At 41.7% G+C, this 19,046-nt stretch overlaps 1 protein-coding gene and 1 pseudogene across 1 annotated transcript; one reads left to right on the top strand and one right to left on the bottom strand.

Annotated features, from left to right (window-relative positions):
• Positions 1–7,195: 7,195 nt before the first annotated feature.
• On the bottom strand, positions 7,196–8,877 carry LOC131294030 (pre-mRNA splicing regulator USH1G-like; annotated as a pseudogene).
• A 536-nt stretch (positions 8,878–9,413) lies between these two features.
• Positions 9,414–17,846, top strand: LOC131294029 (pre-mRNA splicing regulator USH1G-like). The gene is given in 6 exon segments (XM_058322076.1): positions 9,414–9,486; positions 16,543–16,854; positions 16,940–17,300; positions 17,376–17,463; positions 17,465–17,607; positions 17,687–17,846. Coding segments are annotated over 6 exon segments (1,137 nt in total).
• Positions 17,847–19,046: the final 1,200 nt, after the last annotated feature.

Raw genomic sequence — 19,046 nt, 5'->3', positions numbered from 1 at the left:
ATAGATAGGCACATGAAGTATACAATACAATACAATTGTAAATAGCTCCTAAAATTTTGTTTGCTTCATACGGATTAGTTTTTACACTGTCGAATGTAGCAAATGTGCGCGAGCAGTGATCACGGCGGGACATAGATTACCGTTATTTTATAGATTACCTTTAAAAATAGAAAATGTACGCAGTGTGATCTCATATTTCTTTCGCCCTTATTAGAAGGTACCTTGACCTAGCGTCTGATATAGTTGTGATTTGTTTCTATGGTTTCTGTTCATTACAAGAACAGCTTTAAAACGTGAAAGTGCGTAAGTGGATTTTGTTGTTGAACGCAGTCAGATAAGTTTAAAATCATCAACTTTACTTCCAAACGAATAGTTACGTTTGATCAAACACTCGATAGTGTTATTGTCGTGCATTGGTGCCGTTATGAATAGGTTATATTACTAATATCTATCATGTGACTTGTTGATTGTATTGACCTTGAACAGTGGACAATTTTTACAAATAACAGTTTCAACGAATGATAGACTCGCCTGTAACAAACGCGCTGTGTAATGCATATCAAAAGAATGTTACTTTGGGTGTATCTTCATAACTCCGTCAGCCCGGATTTGAATCCTTTGGATTAAACAACATGGGCACATGCTCAGGTTAAGGCCTGTGAACGTTCTAGCACCATCGTTGGATCCCTGACAGCTTCAATTGTCAAGGCATGGATCTCAAAAACTGACTCATACATTGAGAAGATATGTTCTGTCCCCGTACGGAGGAGGCGATCGAGAAAAATGGTATACCTATTAATCATTAAAGGCTTAAAACACAATTTCCTAACTTAAATTATAATTTGTTTTATTATTTTGTACGAAAAAAAAAATTTGAATATATGGAACCGATTTTCGCATGTTTTATGGGACATACTGTATGTGAAGTGAAAGATGTGCAAAGGATCAATTGGTTGATCACATCATGTCAAATGTGCTTGTGGATATTTGAATAACGTTGAAATCGGTTATATTATCCGTTGGAAATCAATCAATTGATTTGAAAAATCTATGGCTGCCGTTGGCAAAGCTTTGCAACAATGAAAGCGAATTGCCGGAGGGAACATTCGATGGACCGGTTGTGGAGCCTGAAGCGACGGTGTTGAGGTGAGGTGGGGAATCGGCAAGCTTTAAAACGACGACAATTCTACCACCTCGTTAGCCCGGTAGGTAATGAAAGGAGGTGGAGAGGATCCTCTATCGGGTCTGGGGAAGTAAAAATGGGAGACTCGGAAGAATTCGAATTGATGGACGATTGAACACCATACAAAGAGCTTGAGGTAACTCATGAGTTTAATGAGCAAGATTAATCTTGCGGGCTGAGCGGGTCTGGGGAAGTAAAAATGGGTGACTCGGAAGAATTGATGGACGAGGGAAGTGGAGCAAGGCGAAGAGGGGTAAAAACCGAAGATTTGTAGGCTGCTTTCTAGTGGACAGATGGGAGATAGCGCCATACAAAGTGCTTGAGGTAACTAAATCTCGCGCTCAATCTATTTAAAAAATCGAATACAAATGGATGAGATGTCGTGTACACCAGGGCTCGACATACAATTATTAAAAAGGGCCGAATTAGTAAAAGGAAACCGAAAGCGCGGGCCGGATATCTTAAACGATGATTAAATGTTTTCAAAGTGGTACCCTGTTGAATGGAGTATCAACCTTTATAATAGTAGTTATATAAAAGTGGTACAAGATAAAATATTAGAAATTTTATCGTACAACTTTTTTAAACCTTTTTCGATGAATTTCGATGATTTCATATTCTCGATGAATTTCGATGTTTTTTCTACATGTAACAGAAACACCTCATTGAGCAACTTTAATCTTTTTTTACGGCTAGAAAACAAACTAAATACTTTTTGTATGAAGCACCTCGACGGCGTGGGTTCGAATCCCAACCGAGACCGGACCCTTCCCTGTACGAGAGGACTGACTACCCTACTAGCAAAAATGAGTGACTTTCCTATTGGATTCTCACTCTCTCCAATAAGAATGAAGCAAATCTTCGAACGCGGCAGACCGTTCGAAGTTTTTTTCCCGAATGGTCGCCGAGCGCGGCTGTGTCCCCCGAAACACTGCACGAAGTAAAGCCAGCCAAATTGTGGCTCAATCGGGACACGAATAGTCAGAAAGATTTGGTTGGAAATTGCCGAAGCAAAACCGAAGTTGCCGCAGCAAAAACGAAAAATGGAGGCCCCGCCCCTTTCGGGGCCTTTGCTCTTTTTCTCTTCTCTTCCTTCTACACATTCTCATGTCTCGAGCTGTTTACGCGGACTTGAACCGCGTTGTTTCCACTCCGGTCTCTGCGCACCTACCGCAAGACCGTCGCTCTTTGTTGAGAACGGTGTGCTAAAGGCCCAATATATATCTACTGCGTAGCCGTTTGTATGGACTGTATGGGAATGCATCGGTATACGCTCAACCCGCTCTAGCCATTTAAACTTCTCGCGGAGCGAATTCATATGGCCACCGCGTTTCGGTTTTTGCTCTTCATTTAGCGATCGCTTGCGCTGCGTACGTATGAATGAAAGACCGCTCGCGCTGGGTATACCCGTACGGGTACCCGTACGTCCGTATTCGACCGCGCTGGGTATTCGACTGGTCTACGATTGCTCGCGCTGGGTTTTCGATCGCTCGCGCTGGGTCTTCGAAGACTCGATCGCGCAGGGCATTTAATTATAATTACACCGATGCATTCCCTTACAGTCCATACAAACGGCTACGCAGTAGATATATATTGGGCCTTTAGCACACCGTTCTCAACAAAGAGCGACGGTCTTGCGGTAGGTGCGCAGAGACCGGAGTGGAAACAACGCGGTTCAAGTCCGCGTAAACAGCTCGAGACATGAGAATGTGTAGAAGGAAGAGAAGAGAAAAAGAGCAAAGGCCCCGAAAGGGGCGGGGCCTCCATTTTTCGTTTTTGCTGCGGCAACTTCGGTTTTGCTTCGGCAATTTCCAACCAAATCTTTCTGACTATTCGTGTCCCGATTGAGCCACAATTTGGCTGGCTTTACTTCGTGCAGTGTTTCGGGGGACACAGCCGCGCTCGGCGACCATTCGGGAAAAAAACTTCGAACGGTCTGCCGCGTTCGAAGATTTGCTTCATTCTTATTGGAGAGAGTGAGAATCCAATAGGAAAGTCACTCATTTTTGCTAGTAGGGTTCATTCTTATTGGAGAGAGTGAGAATCCAATAGGAAAGTCACTCATTTTTGCTAGTAGGGAAGTCTCGTAAGCCCTCAACGGGCAGGCATGACCAAGAGGCCGTTACGCCAAGAAGAAGAAAAAGAAGAAGAAGTATGAAGCACTAAAGCATTCTTATGGGCTATATAAAATCAGTTGGCGGGCCGAATTTGGCTCGCGGCCGCTCGTATTCGAGCTGCGTGTGCTCCGGTCTATCTTTTAGGGAATTTACGAGCAGGACATTTAGGGCAGATGGATGAACCATAACCTAACTGAGGTGGATGACGAACTGGATATCCTGTCGGTGGAGAAAGCCGGCTTAAAGGAACCCAGCGAACTCGAGTGGAGCAAACCTACGAAACCTCGGATGTGCCTGGAGATTGGTTGGGAAACATGCCTTATCAGCACGACGTGCTCCACTATGAGGGGGCCAGAAAAGAAAAAAAACGATCCGAGGAAGATTATTCCTAATTGTTGTTGTTGTTGTTGTTGAGAAAATAAAGATCGTTTGAGGCTGGGTGAATGCGATAAGGCTGTAGTATTATAGACCACTTTCATTACTCTACTAGTAATCATAAGAATAGGAGGCATCTTTGACGTGGACCATCGTGGATTTTTGTGGAACTTGAAACAGCTAAAGATTCAAGGTGAGAATTTGTGGAGTTAAATACGTAAATGATGCTATCGTTTGGAGTAAAACAACCAAGTTTGTATAGTGTTCAGAAAGCGTGATAAGTGAAAGGTATGTTCAATTAGTCACACTCAATTATTTTCGTTGACGTGTCGCGAACGTGTTCTTGATTGCCTTTCGGCGAGGAATGGGAGATCTAGAAAATGGTACCATTCTGCAGAATCGAATTGATTTTTTAATTTAAATCAAATAGATTCTATTAGTCATTGTGCAACGTTAACCATTTACAACGATGATCAAGTAAACCCGCAACGAAAATACCATACCCATCTCAAGTGTGATGAACCATTTTGAATAAAATGTGGGTAGTATGAAGGAGGTTAATGTGTATGTGTGATCTTTAATGCATAAGCGTGAGAAGTGATTATGAGATGTGAGAATCTGTGCGAGTCGGTATAAACTTTATTGGAGCTGAATGTGAGAACGAAACATAATAAACTTTTTTTTTATTTTTTTATGGTATTACGGGCGTTGCCGTATTGTAAAAGCCAACATGCTCCAAGTGACAAAATAATAAACGTAAAATGTTAAAATATCGGGTAGTGGTAAGAACAGTGGCGCATCTAGTCCTGTAGCTATCAATATGACGTAATTTATTAGTGTCAAGAACACAAAATTGTACCCATTTATACTAATTATGATCGAAACACCATTGTTTATAACGAAACGGCTTATTTGAATGTTGTAACGCGTTACGTTACGCGTTTCGTGGAATGCGTTTCTCGAAGCAAGCCGACCGTGCGTTTTTTAAGTGTGCGTTCTTCGGAAAGTGCAGCAGCCTTGGTTTTTTTCCGGTTCGCGTTTTTATTGTGCAAAAACGTTTTTCCATTTTCTCTTTGAAGAAACACAACGTAGAATCCAAATAAATTATTGCAGTTGTTGAGTTTTAGAGGCAGAATCCAGCGTATTAGTACAACCTGTTTGGAAAATATTAATTTTGGAGCCTTCTCCATCAGGCTGTCTCGTTTTGTTGGCAACAATTGTCAATTAGACAATTGATGATCTTTTTTTTTGGGAGTAGAATACCAAAATAAACTTTTTATTATGAATTGTTTAACCACCCAACTTTTGAGACATTTTTTACATCGTAATGGTTGCTGCATGTTCAGCAAATGTCGACAGCCACTGTTGCATCCTGTTCGATATTTTTGATCTTCCTCCATCTTCCGGCATTGGTGTGATACGACCTAGCAGTTTCTCTCGATGTTGTAGTAAAGCCAATCTTATTGCTTTTAACTTCTTCTTTTTTAAACCTCCTGTTTTGTAGAACGATTTACACTTGACCGTGCAAAGGAGATCATCCTTGTCGTAGAAATCCTTAAACGCGCGAACAGCAACAGGATCACCATTCAGATTTTTACGGGCAATCTCCCCAAGAATAATCAAAATGGTGTTGCTCTTTATCTCACTGCTGTGGTGCTCTTTTGTCAGCGTAGCGAAAAGCCTGGGATCTTTGACAACATCCAAAGTAGATACCACCACAACGTAAACATGACTTTCGCCCGGAATTATAGGCTCAGTCGTTTCGTGAGATATTACAGATGAAGTAAACACAACTACCTCCTTTCCGAAAGTGAGCTGCACCAGTTTTTTGATCTTTTCTTCCACTTCCGGTACTTTTACCTCATGGCGGATGTGAACAGTAACAATCGGTGGGTGTTCCAAACGAGAAATGGAAGGCATTTTTATTCTCGTTGAATATTTTTTCCACGGGTACTTTAATCGCCTAAAAATGGAGCGAGATTTCATTACACTACACAAAACCTGGTATCGACATGATTGTGCCTACCCTCTCTAACAAGGCCGCCAATCCCGCGACACCGGTTGCGCCGGAACTTCCGATTCCGTCTTTGCTGCCTCATATGAAGTTTTTTCGGTCACTCTATCGGCTTCCTGAAATGTAGTATTGATTGCGATTTGTGAATTGAATGTTGGTTTTTTTTAATGTTCGCTGTTTGACGCTCGAGAGACAACTGTTAGAATATTTTCACTGACAGCTTCAGGTTGGCCTCCGTACGTCATTGCTCTGGATATGATTCATAACAAATGTATAATACCCTTATCACACTATTCACCAATGGCAGTCCACATTGCCACGCCCCCATTAGGGACTGTCGTGATCGCTTGCCATTATTTCTTTTATTTTAACTCTTTATCTCTTCCTTTTTTTTGCTTTTGCACAACTGTACTCTTCAAAGCTAACCACAAGACTGACGAGCCCAAGTGGGGCTCGCGTGTTCCTAATCTCTCTCTTTCTTTCTCACTTCTCTCGCTGATTCGCCTGATTCGCATTTTCTGTCACCCTGCTTTTCGCCTGATTTCGTTTGCGATCTTGCCTGATATGCATGCCGTTGGGTATACTATAATTCCATTACGCTCTTCTTTCTTTTTACTTGAACTATTCCTTATGTTTCTGTTACCCTATACTCGATCTCTACAGGGACCAGTGTGTGAATTCATAATTGGCTGATAAAAATCTATTTCCATGAATCCAACCAATGCTACATTTTTTCCCCGCAAACCTATTTTGGGAGGAAATGCGGTCCCCGAGGTCAACTGAGTTTGACATCACTGCTCTAGATGGATCATTTTCAAGAAAAGTCCTCATGAAGGTTACCAAAGAAACGCCTTTCGCAAAACGCAGCACATATATAAAAGTTAAAAAAATACGAAACACTCGAACAAAATAACAAAATTAAAAAATCACTAGATAGCATGCGCTTTATGCTGGAGTAATACGTACGCAGTTTAGTTGGAAGAAAAAGAAATCGAAGAACGGTTACTGCATCGTTTAATCACCAGTTGATAGACAGGCACTCAGCCTTGACTCTGAACCGAGCAAAGTTTCGTGCTTGTTCTGACCAGAAACTGCACCGGTCTGTCCAAATCAATTTTATTGAGTATGGTCAGCACCAGTTATTCTAATCGGTACTGTGTTTCGGGAAGAACTACAAAAAGATTTCATTTTACGAGCATCTAACCGAGTGGACGTTACTCTAAACTCTTGTGAATGGGGATTAACTGAATTAACTGATATTTACGTATTGCATCTTGTTTTTATTCTAGCTCACATTCATTTTGGTAGAATGTACATAAAATTACTAATAATTTAATTCGTATAGGGCCTAAGGGGGTGTACTAGGGTCCAATTAAAAAAGAAAAGTATACTATGCACTACACTACTGTACAGCAGCTAAATGCGATCCATTTTCAATGTACACGCCAAGGCATCAGCTCCATTTGCAAGTTTACCTTCCGTGGTAAACTATGCTTATCAAATGGATTAAAGTCGACTGTCTGATATAGTGCCCGGATTGACCAAGGCTTCCTTTCGCTCCTGTATCGCGTTGCAAAGCCTCCGGTACGGCCCGAGTGGCAGACCGAGCGATTTGATATCATTCTCCGTGAGGATCATCAATGTTTAGATTTCGTTCTTTTGGAATCTAAAAGGTAATAAAGAGAATTCCGAAATGTTATTTTGAGTACGACATGTTTACCGAGGCGGAGGATTGAGTGACTTACACTGGATAGTAATCTTCTAGCTTGAAGGCAGCCAAAAACCGCAAAATCGCTAACGAGTCGTTCTCTTCGTTGTCGAAGCTTTCGACGTCCGAGTCCGAATCCGGGATGAACAGCTGCGAGCGGGGCTTGATCGCTTCCCTTCGTCATCGGTTTGACCGTCATCGAGCCGTGCGAGGACGCACTGGACGACTGTTCGTTGCTGAGCTGGGCGCGTACCATCGAAACGGATCGACTGTGGAAAATGCAGGTTAGGTGAGGTGTGATTGTTGAGAGATGCGGCGATCGTCTTACGACGTTGTTCACTTACGGGAAGGCCAAGTTACTGAACGATGGCCGACTAAACAGTCCCGACGGTCGCTGCAGGAGGACGTCCGTTGTCACCTCATTGGTAGCGCCGGCTAACAGAAAGTCGGGCTGACTGTGCGTCCGGAAAATTGTTCCAAATTTCCCGCTAGCCCCACTGCCACTGTCCTCGTACGCATCGTCATTGTCATCGCCGTTCGAGTGAACGTCGAACATGTCCTTCAGCTTACCCCGCCGGTCCGAGGCATTGAAGTCATCGTTCGAACGGTAGGTTCCCACGTACAGCACCTGCGAGTCTCGCCGTAAACCCTGTATCGATTGTACGATCCTTTTACTGTTCGCCTCCATTTCGCCAATTTCAAAATCTTAAACGACAAATAAAGCATTACGATGAGTTTCAAGCACATTTTGTTGTAATAATACATTGCGAATGAAAGATCTACCTCCATTTTCCATTGTCCATTGACTGTCGGGTTTTCATGCCATTCGTTCGCTTCTTAACTGCCCCTCCACCTCGCGCAACCGATCCACCCACCAGAGCACTGAACGTAGTCGTTGACGTCGTTGTCGTCATCTGTGACTGTGTCTGGCTACCGGACCACAGCTTTTGCTTTAGCGTTTGCAGCAAGTTCGAAGGCCGGTGCGGCATCGGACGGCGGGACAGACTCGGATCGAGCTCCCGTTCGATCTTCTGCTGCCGGCCCAGGAACTCGCGGGCCCTTTTCTCGCTCTTCTTTTTGGCATGTTCTTTCAACCTATTTTCTGTGACGGAAGAAAGAAATTCAAACATGAGATTCCAGCCACAGGCCCCTCCATCCAGCCGCTTTTCCATACCTGTCCGTTACCAGGAAGTCCACGCACGTCATGTGACTTTTGGCGGATGCCAGATGCAAGGCGGTGTTGCCAAACAGATCGGCCTTGTCCGGATCTCTCCTGGACGGAACGGACGAAAATTATACGTAAAACGTTTTAGGAATCTGTTACGGGACCGTTCTAACCGGCCCTTACTTACCCCCGGGCGACTAGCAGCTTTAAAGCCTCGAAATGTCCCTCGAAGCCAGCCCTCAGCACGGGCGTCATACCGTCCACATCTTTGGCATTGGCCTCGGAGCGATGCCTACAGAACAAGACGACTTTCATCTTACCACGGTACTTTAAAAAGGCAAAAAATGGTTATTTTCATAGCTTCGATTGTTTTTAATTTTGGTCGAATTTAAAAACTAAATTATACAGAGAGCTACAGTTGTTTTTTCATTCAACTCAATTTATTCAACTCTTTTTTCTATTTATTACAGCAACATTTAGCGTAACGTTCCCATCCTATAGTGAATTTATCGAGCTCAATGTTGTGATGGCAAACGCGTAAACAGAAATGAAGAAACACTTTGATAAATCTAACCCAGTGTACCAACCGGAGTGTAAGTATGAAAAGATTGGGTCGAAATTCGGCTTAAAACACATCCGGTCATCAAGCCACAAAATAATAAATTATTCAAAGAATAATTGTGTATTTATTAGCAAAACGTTTAAGGGAGAGGAGATCATTAGATGAGGATACAGGAAGGAAAAGATTGCCATCATCCGCGTGCATCAGACATCCACCAGGTGGAAGAATCTCCCCTGAGGAACACCCGATTTCCCGACGGATCAGAGAGAGCCCCGTCAACCCTAACCCTATGAGTCAGATTAGCCAGAAAGGACTCAAGCCAGAGAAGCAGAGAACCCCCGCAACCCATCCGCTTAAGCTTGGTGAGGAGCAGCCTATGTGATAAGCAGTTAAAGGCTGCCTTAAAGTCGGTGTAAATTACATCGACCTGTCTCTCGGCAGCAATGTGCGGGTACAGGTCGAGCATCAAGGACATAAGGTTCGAAACAGTGGAACGTCGAGGAAGGAGGAATGTACAATAGATTCTAGGACTTTAGACACGGCACAGATCAGGGAAATTCCACGATAATTGGAAGGAGTGGAAATCTTCCTCTGCACTCAAAATTTCACAGTGGGCACTTTATCTTGTCACTGTTTTTTACGAACAGGACAACAGGAAGATAGGAAGGACAGTAAGGGACAACAGGAAGATAGGTAAGAACGTAAAATTAGTGCTCATCTGTACACCCGATTTTGTACACGAAATGTTTGGGATGAGATGAGATGATGATGATGGCCCACCTCATACCCCTGCACAGGATTGAGATGAGACGTTCTTAAATTTATTTTTTTAATTAATTTAAATTTTAAAAACAAAATAACATTTTACGAACGGATAATTTGAGAATCACACTACAAAGTCCTCATAAGGATGACAGGTTGCCCGCCTGTAGCGATCAACTCAAAACAAATTCTTACAAGATGAGTGACAAACAAATCCATTTGACGCGCGTGTCTCAATTCTGTGCAGCCTCTTACAATAAGAAAACAATCAAAAGTAAAAATTTCGTTAAGTTGTATTCTTAATCATCATCATCATCATCTATGATTGACGGATGCTGTGTACACATGTGATACTTTCTAAGGGACTACTCCTAAGGGATACACAAGCGGGTATGATATCTAGTTGCCTAGCGTCTTTAGATACGAGTTTGAATACGTAGAGACTTTTTTGAGTAGCTGTATGAAGTGCATGTGAACATTGAACAATCTCTCGGCAAAATCTTCAAGTGGCATCTTCGGCTACCTTCACCAACACCAATATCTATAATAGTGCTTTTGCATCGTTGCTTTTGCATGCCTTTATCTACGTAACGAAACTTTGCGTCCCTAACTCAATCCAAACGAAAGGACAGATTTATAGCATCAAGATTGGCAGTTTAGGCGATTAAATGGAGAGCAGATTTGTTTGAGCAGAGTAATTTTTCTCAAATCGATTGAGAGTTTCTTAAAAAAATTCGGAGAAACCAATTGTGTGTCTCACGTTTATAAATAAACTTGGAGCTTAATTGCTTAATAGCATAACTCCTTATGCACTTTAAAGCCAATTATGACTGCACGTAAAATGTTTTCTACTCTCTTAACTACCTGATCTTATCCGAGGGAATGGCTTATTGCCTTTCAAAAACTAAACATAAATGGACAACAGTAAACACAAGAAAGTTGTATAGCAGTCATTTGCTAATCTTTGCTTGGCAAACATTACGACATGAAATGGAAAGTGAAAAGCTCATCAACGAAATCTTACCGGATCCCACCGGATCGAGATTCAAGTGACTGGGAATGTAATGTAATGAAGACGCTTTTTTAGCTTATTTGTAGCAATATTATGGAGCAAGTTCCGTTCCTTTTCAGTCGCGTTCAGATGACGTTTTTTCAAGAAATTGAAAAGTTGAGCCGTGTCGCGGACAGCACAATAGCCGCCTTTTTCTTTCATTAAGCATCTTCGAGTCGGAAGTATATGCTACTGGAGATTGAAAAGTCTAGAGGACGATTTAAAACGATCAAATGCAGCTCGTATCCACTTAAGGAAGTTTGTTTCCATATTGAACGAATTATCAAAATTCGCTTAGCTGCTGTGTTGCTGTAGAAGCGAAGCCCCCTTTCCAATTAGTCTTTCATTGGAAAACACTTCAAACTGATGCATACACTTAAGACAAATAATGACAAATGCATCCATCTACCAATGAATCGGATTCATTGATGCAACCCTCTTCGACTACTTGTATGACCAGCAAGTCAACCAAGTGCAACCCAGACTAAACATCGACATTTCCTTCTCTCACAGACAGCTACTGGCGCCACTTATTCTTTTATACACTATGCTATGGTAATGAAATAAATAACTAACTGATACGTGTTGTGTGATGAATCAGTATTCATTGATCAATGAATGCTACAATCTGAGTACCGTAGAAGCACCATACTTGGCGCGGGTCCAAACTTGGCGCACTTTCTAATATTTTGTTCGATATTAGACTATTTCCAAATCATTTCAGCCTAAAATAGGGAGTTAAATATTTGTTTATGTTTGTACAATACATCCGCATCAAAACATGTTATTGGTTTTTAGTTATTGAATGTATATATAATTAAATGAAAAATTCCATCTCACAAGTGCGCCAATTTTTACTCGCGTTAGCAACGCTGCTAAGGAATGGGTTCAACTGTTTCCAATAATTTATACGCAAAGGAAAAATCATTGGGGATTTTATTTATCAGAAACTGTAAAAAAGTAAGTATTTTCAATGAATCGTGGTTAGATTTGGCGCTTTTTGAGATTATTATGCTAATTTTGAAGTGAACAATTTTGCGCCAAGTTTGGCTCACAGTGTTCCTAATTATTCACCGTGGAGAATATGACTGTTTGCGCTACTAGATATTTTTGAATCATAGAAGGCTTTGATGAATGAGATTATAAAAGTTAGTGATGAGATAGTTTTATTTTCACGAGAGAAGCCAAAGTCCGCTGCAAAAACAGCTAAATTGTTTTTTAAATAGGTGTTGAAAAGTGTTTCTATTGTTTTAAGTTGACTTTTGAATATAGCTGTTGAATTCAATTAACTACATCCATTTTGTTTTAACCTTCAGATCTACAACCGCCTACCTGGGTAAGTTTTGCCCTTTTATTTTGCAATTACTTCGAATTGAACAGTTATATCGACTCGAAATTCCTGGAATGCCTCAAGCAACATGTTCTCTATCATTCTGCCGAAAACCGACTTTTTATTTTTATTCTAAGTATTTTTTTACACCATTTTTCTATTTATACCCCTTAAATCTACAACCGCCTACCCGGGTAAGTCATACGTTTTGTACGAGAGTTTATATTTTTCTGTACCAAGACAAACCACCAGTAGGTGAAAGGAGGTGCCCCTCGGGTTTTTCTTTTTATATTTATATTGAAAACAATCCAAATTTATCTAAGACACACTATGAAAGACTGTTTTACTCCTCGAACTCCTCGAACAATTAGTAATGAGATAAACTCGAAGACGATGTACAAATATGCAAATTATGCTACATTTTGGACCACACAGCGGCAACGAAAGCATTCTAGGTGAACTTTCATAATTTGCTACACAAAATAATAATTTATTAATTGCAAAAAAATCATGATGCAACGGGTTGAATTAAATACAAAAGAAACTGTTATCGTTTGAAACAAAACGATCGAATTTATGTATATGAGCTAAGTTTTAAAATGTTAAGGCTTAAATATCAGTTGTAACAATGTATAATGAAGAATTTCCTCCAGATATGCCACTGAATTTACTGAGGAACATGAACATTTCCAAAACGTAAAATTTAATAGAAAAATATTTCTACATCGTTGAAATTTCAATTTATAAGCAAAAATGTTGAAGGCACCAAGAAGTTACTTCACCAGAAACTTAAGAAGTATAAACAAACACAATAACTTATTGAAAATGTATGGTTTACAGAGTTGGCGATTGTAGATCTATGGGTTAAAATATATTTGAATGAAAAAATTACTTACTTATTGAATTTTTAATAATATTATTTGAATGGGATGTGTTAGAAAACATTCTTAAGTATCATTACTGAAAATTTCAACTCACTACGGCATCTAGAACAAAAGATATTAGCTTTGAAGCACAGCAAAATGCAAACCCCCATACAAAACGTATGGCCTACCCGGGTAGGCGGTCGTATGTTAACGTAGGTATTTTTGGTCGTAGACCTGAAGGTTAAGTGCGCCAAATTAGGAACACATCGCGCCAAGTAGTCTGACATGTTCGATGCAGGTTGACAGAGCACCTCCATATGATTGCATGGGTTTGATCGTTTTTTTTTTGTCGTGTTTGTCGTGTTTGTCTTGTTCGATAGCTCACAGAGCGCTGCCTAAGGAACATTGCAAAAACCATGCGCCAAGTTAGGAACATAATGTGCCACACAAAGAGTTTCTGAAACTTGAAGAAATAACAATTTAAGAGTTTCTCACTTATTTTTCTTATATTCTATGGTAGTTAGGCTAGCACTGTGCAAAAAATGGTATGATTTGACCGAACATTGATTTTGTTATTCAACTTTTTATGCAGAATTTCCTTAACTGCGCCAAATATGGTACATCTACGGTATAATATCAACTCAGTTATGCCTCCACTATTTCGTGACAGTTGCTTGTCACGGATCTTTCAATAAGCCGTTTGACTGTCAGTTAATGCTTAATTAGTACTTAATTAATTCAAAACATAATACCATAGTAGCATTCTTAAAAAGAACAATCGAAGCGTTTGTATTTTAAATACTTTTCATACAACACAACTGCATTCTTTGAACATTTTGCAATGACGCTAATGTTTTCCCCCTCCCTGGTTGTTTTTTTCAATACGCTCAGAACATTGGTGAAGTCGAGAAGCAACATTCACTGTTTTCCTTTTGCGGCTAAAATTGTTTTTTTTTCACTTTGTCATAGATTAACCTGCGCAAATGTGGATCCCTTTGCTTTGAACTGAGCGTTACCCAGGGAAAATGCAAAGCACACGCAATTTTCATATCTCAATTTGGATTCCACGAGCATTGGCGTAACGAGGAGGGAAGGAATTAGTGGGCGTTTGGGTGGGTGTTAGTAGACGATGTTACAGTTGTCAAACAAAAAATTGCTATTTTGATCTCTAATTTTAATGAATCAGTGACTTCCTTTACCAGGCTTGTACAAAATGTTTCGCTAGTTTTCGAACCCCATCGAAAGATTGCTGTTTGATGGTGGTGGTTCTTGATTGGGTTACTTCCAATGTTCCAGTAGTTTTCAAAGAGTTTGAAACACTAAACCAGCGTTAACATCCAATCCACTCTCGACCACGCAATCGAGAAATGCCTCCAATGGTGGGCAATTTGAAGCGCCTTGAAAATTTGGCCAATAATTGCTTGAGCCGCAACAATGGCGGCATGCGGAGCAAATGATTCATTTATTTTATGCTGTGCCTTTGTGTGCACCAGTAGGCAGAAGAACCGTAAGTGCTCCAAATTCCACACACAGCAACATCATAACGTTTCCTCCCTTCGAAAGTAAAAAAAAGAACAGAAAAAACAATTATGAGCTGAGAGTGGGGCATAAATTACGGCCGAGCGTACGATTTTTTGGCGGAGGTCAAAGATTCATCCCCCGCTCAAGGGCTGTGTTCTTGTTTTTGACAACATTTCACAACATTTGAATCACAATAAGAAGGTTCAATTGTTGAGTTTTTACCATTGTTTGTGTCAAGTTCAATTTGGAAAAGGATCGTCATCGAGTCACGTGTTTGGTATTCGTGCGCTGACCGATCGATAGCCATGACAGATAAAATCGTTCGTTCAGTCCACAATTTTACACTGTAGTCCGCAAATGGTAACCATTTTCTACCATTAATATTCTGAACACGATCGGCCCGAAGGGTTTTCAGAGAAATAAACTTGTTGCTATAAATCACGATGTCGGATTTATTTCTCGCTCATTCGCAAACACAAACTATACGTACGAAGTGGTGCCGGTTCCTTTCATGCTCTTCCGGCATATCCTTTCCCTAGTACCCTCTTTCATTTTGGTCGGAACACTCATCATTCGATCATACCCATACGATAGTATGTATGTTAACATGCAAAACATTAAGCCAAACAGTTTCCTTGTCCCTTTCGTACCGAGCGCGGCACTAACTAGCTTTCGTGGGAAAATACACCGGGAAATTACAATATGCCTTAACGAAAAAGTCATAAAAACGCATAGCTAAGAGAAACGATCACTTCAACGCGCTTTTGTTAGATCTAGATCACATTTCAACGTGCTCACATTTCACTTTCCCTAATCAGCCAACCCAACAGATCTTGCGGTGTAGGCTTAATCCATTTTTAAATGGAGCGATTTACTGCAAAAAGTGACATTAATATGTCATAGAGTCAAAACACATTGAACTGGAAAAAGGAGAGTACATGTAACTGCTTTTTGCTGTTTATGCTAGGTTAGTTTCCTCTTTCTTTTCTGCTCTTCTGTATCAGTCACAAAAAAAACTCTTCATCTCACAATTTAAACTAACTCGAAACAAATGTTATATGTAAATGAGTTTACCTGGATTATGCGAAGCTAGATTTCCCGTTTTTAATGTGATCTACTGAACCGTTTCTTTTCCGATCTTCGAAGAAAGTGTTTCCCCGGAAAAAGCTTAAACGATGTCATCGGATAGAATCCCCCGGTAAGTGACATTTTTCACCTTTTCTCTCAGCCTCAAAGTAACTAATGTGCCTTTCTGGTTCTCCTACGCACGATGGCCCCATGGGGCTCTGAACTGTGGAATGAAAGTCTGCCTAAGGTGGCCCGTTTTCCAAGCTATTCCTTTGTACCTAAGAAAATCTATCCCTCAAGGGCATAATTTTGATGATTCATCTCTCGTGCCACGGATTAGGACAATTAACAAGAAGAAGTTCATGAGACAATTTTCATGTGCCTCAATTTTATACTGGGAACGGACGCATCTCGGAACTTGATTGCGCCAGAACTTTTGAGAAGTTTGATTCGCACACAGGAAGTGGAGTGAAGTGTTTCGCCATTTGTTTGCAGACAATGTCGCTTCGCGTTGGATTTATGTGGCCAATATCGCAATGAACACTTCCGCCCCTTCCGCCCCCTGCCAGCTGCAACCAAAGGCTAGTCTGTAATGGGTGTAGTGGTAAGTCGGCTGAAAATGGAAAGAGTTTTTTAGTTTGTTGATAATTATGTCGGCAGCCCAATCTTTTCATACTTACACTCCGGTTGGTACACTGGGTTAGATTTGGGATTTATCAAAGTGCGTGGACTTCCTGGTAACGGACAGGTATGGAAAAGCGGCTGGATGGAGGGGCCTGTGGCTGGAATCTCATGTTTGAATTTCTTTCTTCCGTCACAGAAAATAGGTTGAAAGAACATGCCAAAAAGAAGAGCGAGAAAAGGGCCCGCGAGTTCCTGGGCCGGCAGCAGAAGATCGAACGGGAGCTCGATCCGAGTCTGTCCCGCCGTCCGATGCCGCACCGGCCTTCGAACTTGCTGCAAACGCTAAAGCAAAAGCTGTGGTCCGGTAGCCAGACACAGTCACAGATGACGACAACGACGTCAACGACTACGTTCAGTGCTCTGGTGGGTGGATCGGTTGCGCGAGGTGGAGGGGCAGTTAAGAAGCGAACGAATGGCATGAAAACCCGACAGCCAATGGACAATGGAAAATGGAGGTAGATCTTTCATTCGCAATGTATTATTACAACAAAATGTGCTTGAAACTCATCGTAATGCTTTATTTGTCGTTTAAGATTTTGAAATTGGCGAAATGGAGGCGAACAGTAAAAGGATCGTACAATCGATACAGGGTTTACGGCGAGACTCGCAGGTGCTGTACGTGGGAACCTACCGTTCGAACGATGACTTCAATGCCTCGGACCGGCGGGGTAAGCTGAAGGACATGTTCGACGTTCACTCGAACGGCGATGACAATGACGATGCGTACGAGGACAGTGGCAGTGGGGCTAGCGGGAAATTTGGAACAATTTTCCGGACGCACAGTCAGCCCGACTTTCTGTTAGCCGGCGCTACCAATGAGGTGACAACGGACGTCCTCCTGCAGCGACCGTCGGGACTGTTTAGTCGGCCATCGTTCAGTAACTTGGCCTTCCCGTAAGTGAACAACGTCGTAAGACGATCGCCGCATCTCTCAACAATCACACCTCACCTAACCTGCATTTTCCACAGTCGATCCGTTTCGAAGGTACGCGCCCAGCTCAGCAACGAACAGTCGTCCAGTGCGTCCTCGCACGGCTCGATGACGGTCAAACCGATGACGAAGGGAAGCGATCAAGCCCCGCTCGCAGCTGTTCATCCCGGATTCGGACTCGGACGTCGAAAGCTTCGACAACGAAGAGAACGACTCGTTAGCGATTTTGCGGTTTTTGGCTGCCTTCAAGCTAGAAGATTACTATCCAGTGTAAGTCACTCAATCCTCCGCCTCGGTAAACATGTCGTACTCAAAATAACATTTCGGAATTCTCTTTATTACCTTTTAGATTCCAAAAGAACGAAATCTAAACACTGATGATCCTCACGGAGAATGATATCAAATCGCTCGGTCTGCCACTCGGGCCGTACCGGAGGCTTTGCAACGCGATACAGGAGCGAAAGGAAGCCTTGGTCAATCCGGGCACTATATCAGACAGTCGACTTTAATCCATTTGATAAGCATAGTTTACCACGGAAGGTAAACTTGCAAATGGAGCTGATGCCTTGGCGTGTACATTGAAAATGGATCGCATTTAGCTGCTGTACAGTAGTGTAGTGCATAGTATACTTTTCTTTTTTAATTGGACCCTAGTACACCCCCTTAGGCCCTATACGAATTAAATTATTAGTAATTTTATGTACATTCTACCAAAATGAATGTGAGCTAGAATAAAAACAAGATCTTCTTCTTTTTCTCTTCTTCTTCTTGGCGTAACGACCTCTTGGTCATGCCTGTCCCATGAAGGGCTTACGAGACTTGTTTCCCTGTTGTACGTGGATAGTCAGTCCTCTCGTTCAGGGGAGTAAATCCTCCCTATCGAATTCTCGAGCTCCTATTTTACTTTTATCTCGTACCTCTGGTTTTAACGCTTGTTTAAAAATAATCATTCTGATTGGTGACTGGTCAACAAATTCTTTCTTATTCGTCATATTTTCAACGGATATCAAACAACGTTGAATAGTCATGACGCAATAAGTAAATTACTTATACTGTATGTGGGGTAACACGAAGAATTGATCACTGTATGTTTCACCACCTTTTTATTTTATTGATTGCCAAAAGAATATCACACTATCGGTTTTCAGAATCGACCACGAAAGGTTGGCGCGTAAAAAAGCAAAGAGAAAAGAGAACGCGTGCACGTTGCTTGCGCTTTTTATCTCGTTGACTGAGCAACCCGCGTGGGTTGTGCGGCAAGCCTGTTCTTACCATCTTACCATCGTTATCGTCGATTATGTGAGATGGCCAAGTAGAACTGAGGCCAACGTCGTTTTGGGCGCCCACCAACTTAAAAAACGGACGAAAACGTTTAAAAAATAAACAATTTTGTTAAAAATTTGTTCCTGCAGGTGGTGCGTCGGTATCTGGTGCTCTCGGCACTTCTAGAAGATCTGTCGTAGAGCGAACATCAGCTCGGTGGTGGATTTGCCTTAAAAAAACCCAGCTTAGTAGCTTCCGACGAAATCTGTAGCAAGAGGCGCGAGTCTGCAGAAGGATATTTGGGATGGGATTTTTAAGGCAGCATTGAGGCTGCCCAGTGATGGCTTGAAAGTTGGCATAGTCCATTTTGTCATCCTTCTCGTAAATTGGCTGGATGAAACTCAGCTTCCAGGCCTCCGGTTTCCTTTCATGCTTCCAAATTTTAA

This window comes from Anopheles ziemanni, chromosome 2, assembly GCF_943734765.1.
Source record: "Anopheles ziemanni chromosome 2, idAnoZiCoDA_A2_x.2, whole genome shotgun sequence".
Classification (NCBI taxonomy): Eukaryota; Metazoa; Arthropoda; class Insecta; order Diptera; family Culicidae; genus Anopheles; species Anopheles ziemanni.
This window is presented reverse-complemented; position numbering and strand designations above follow the sequence as displayed.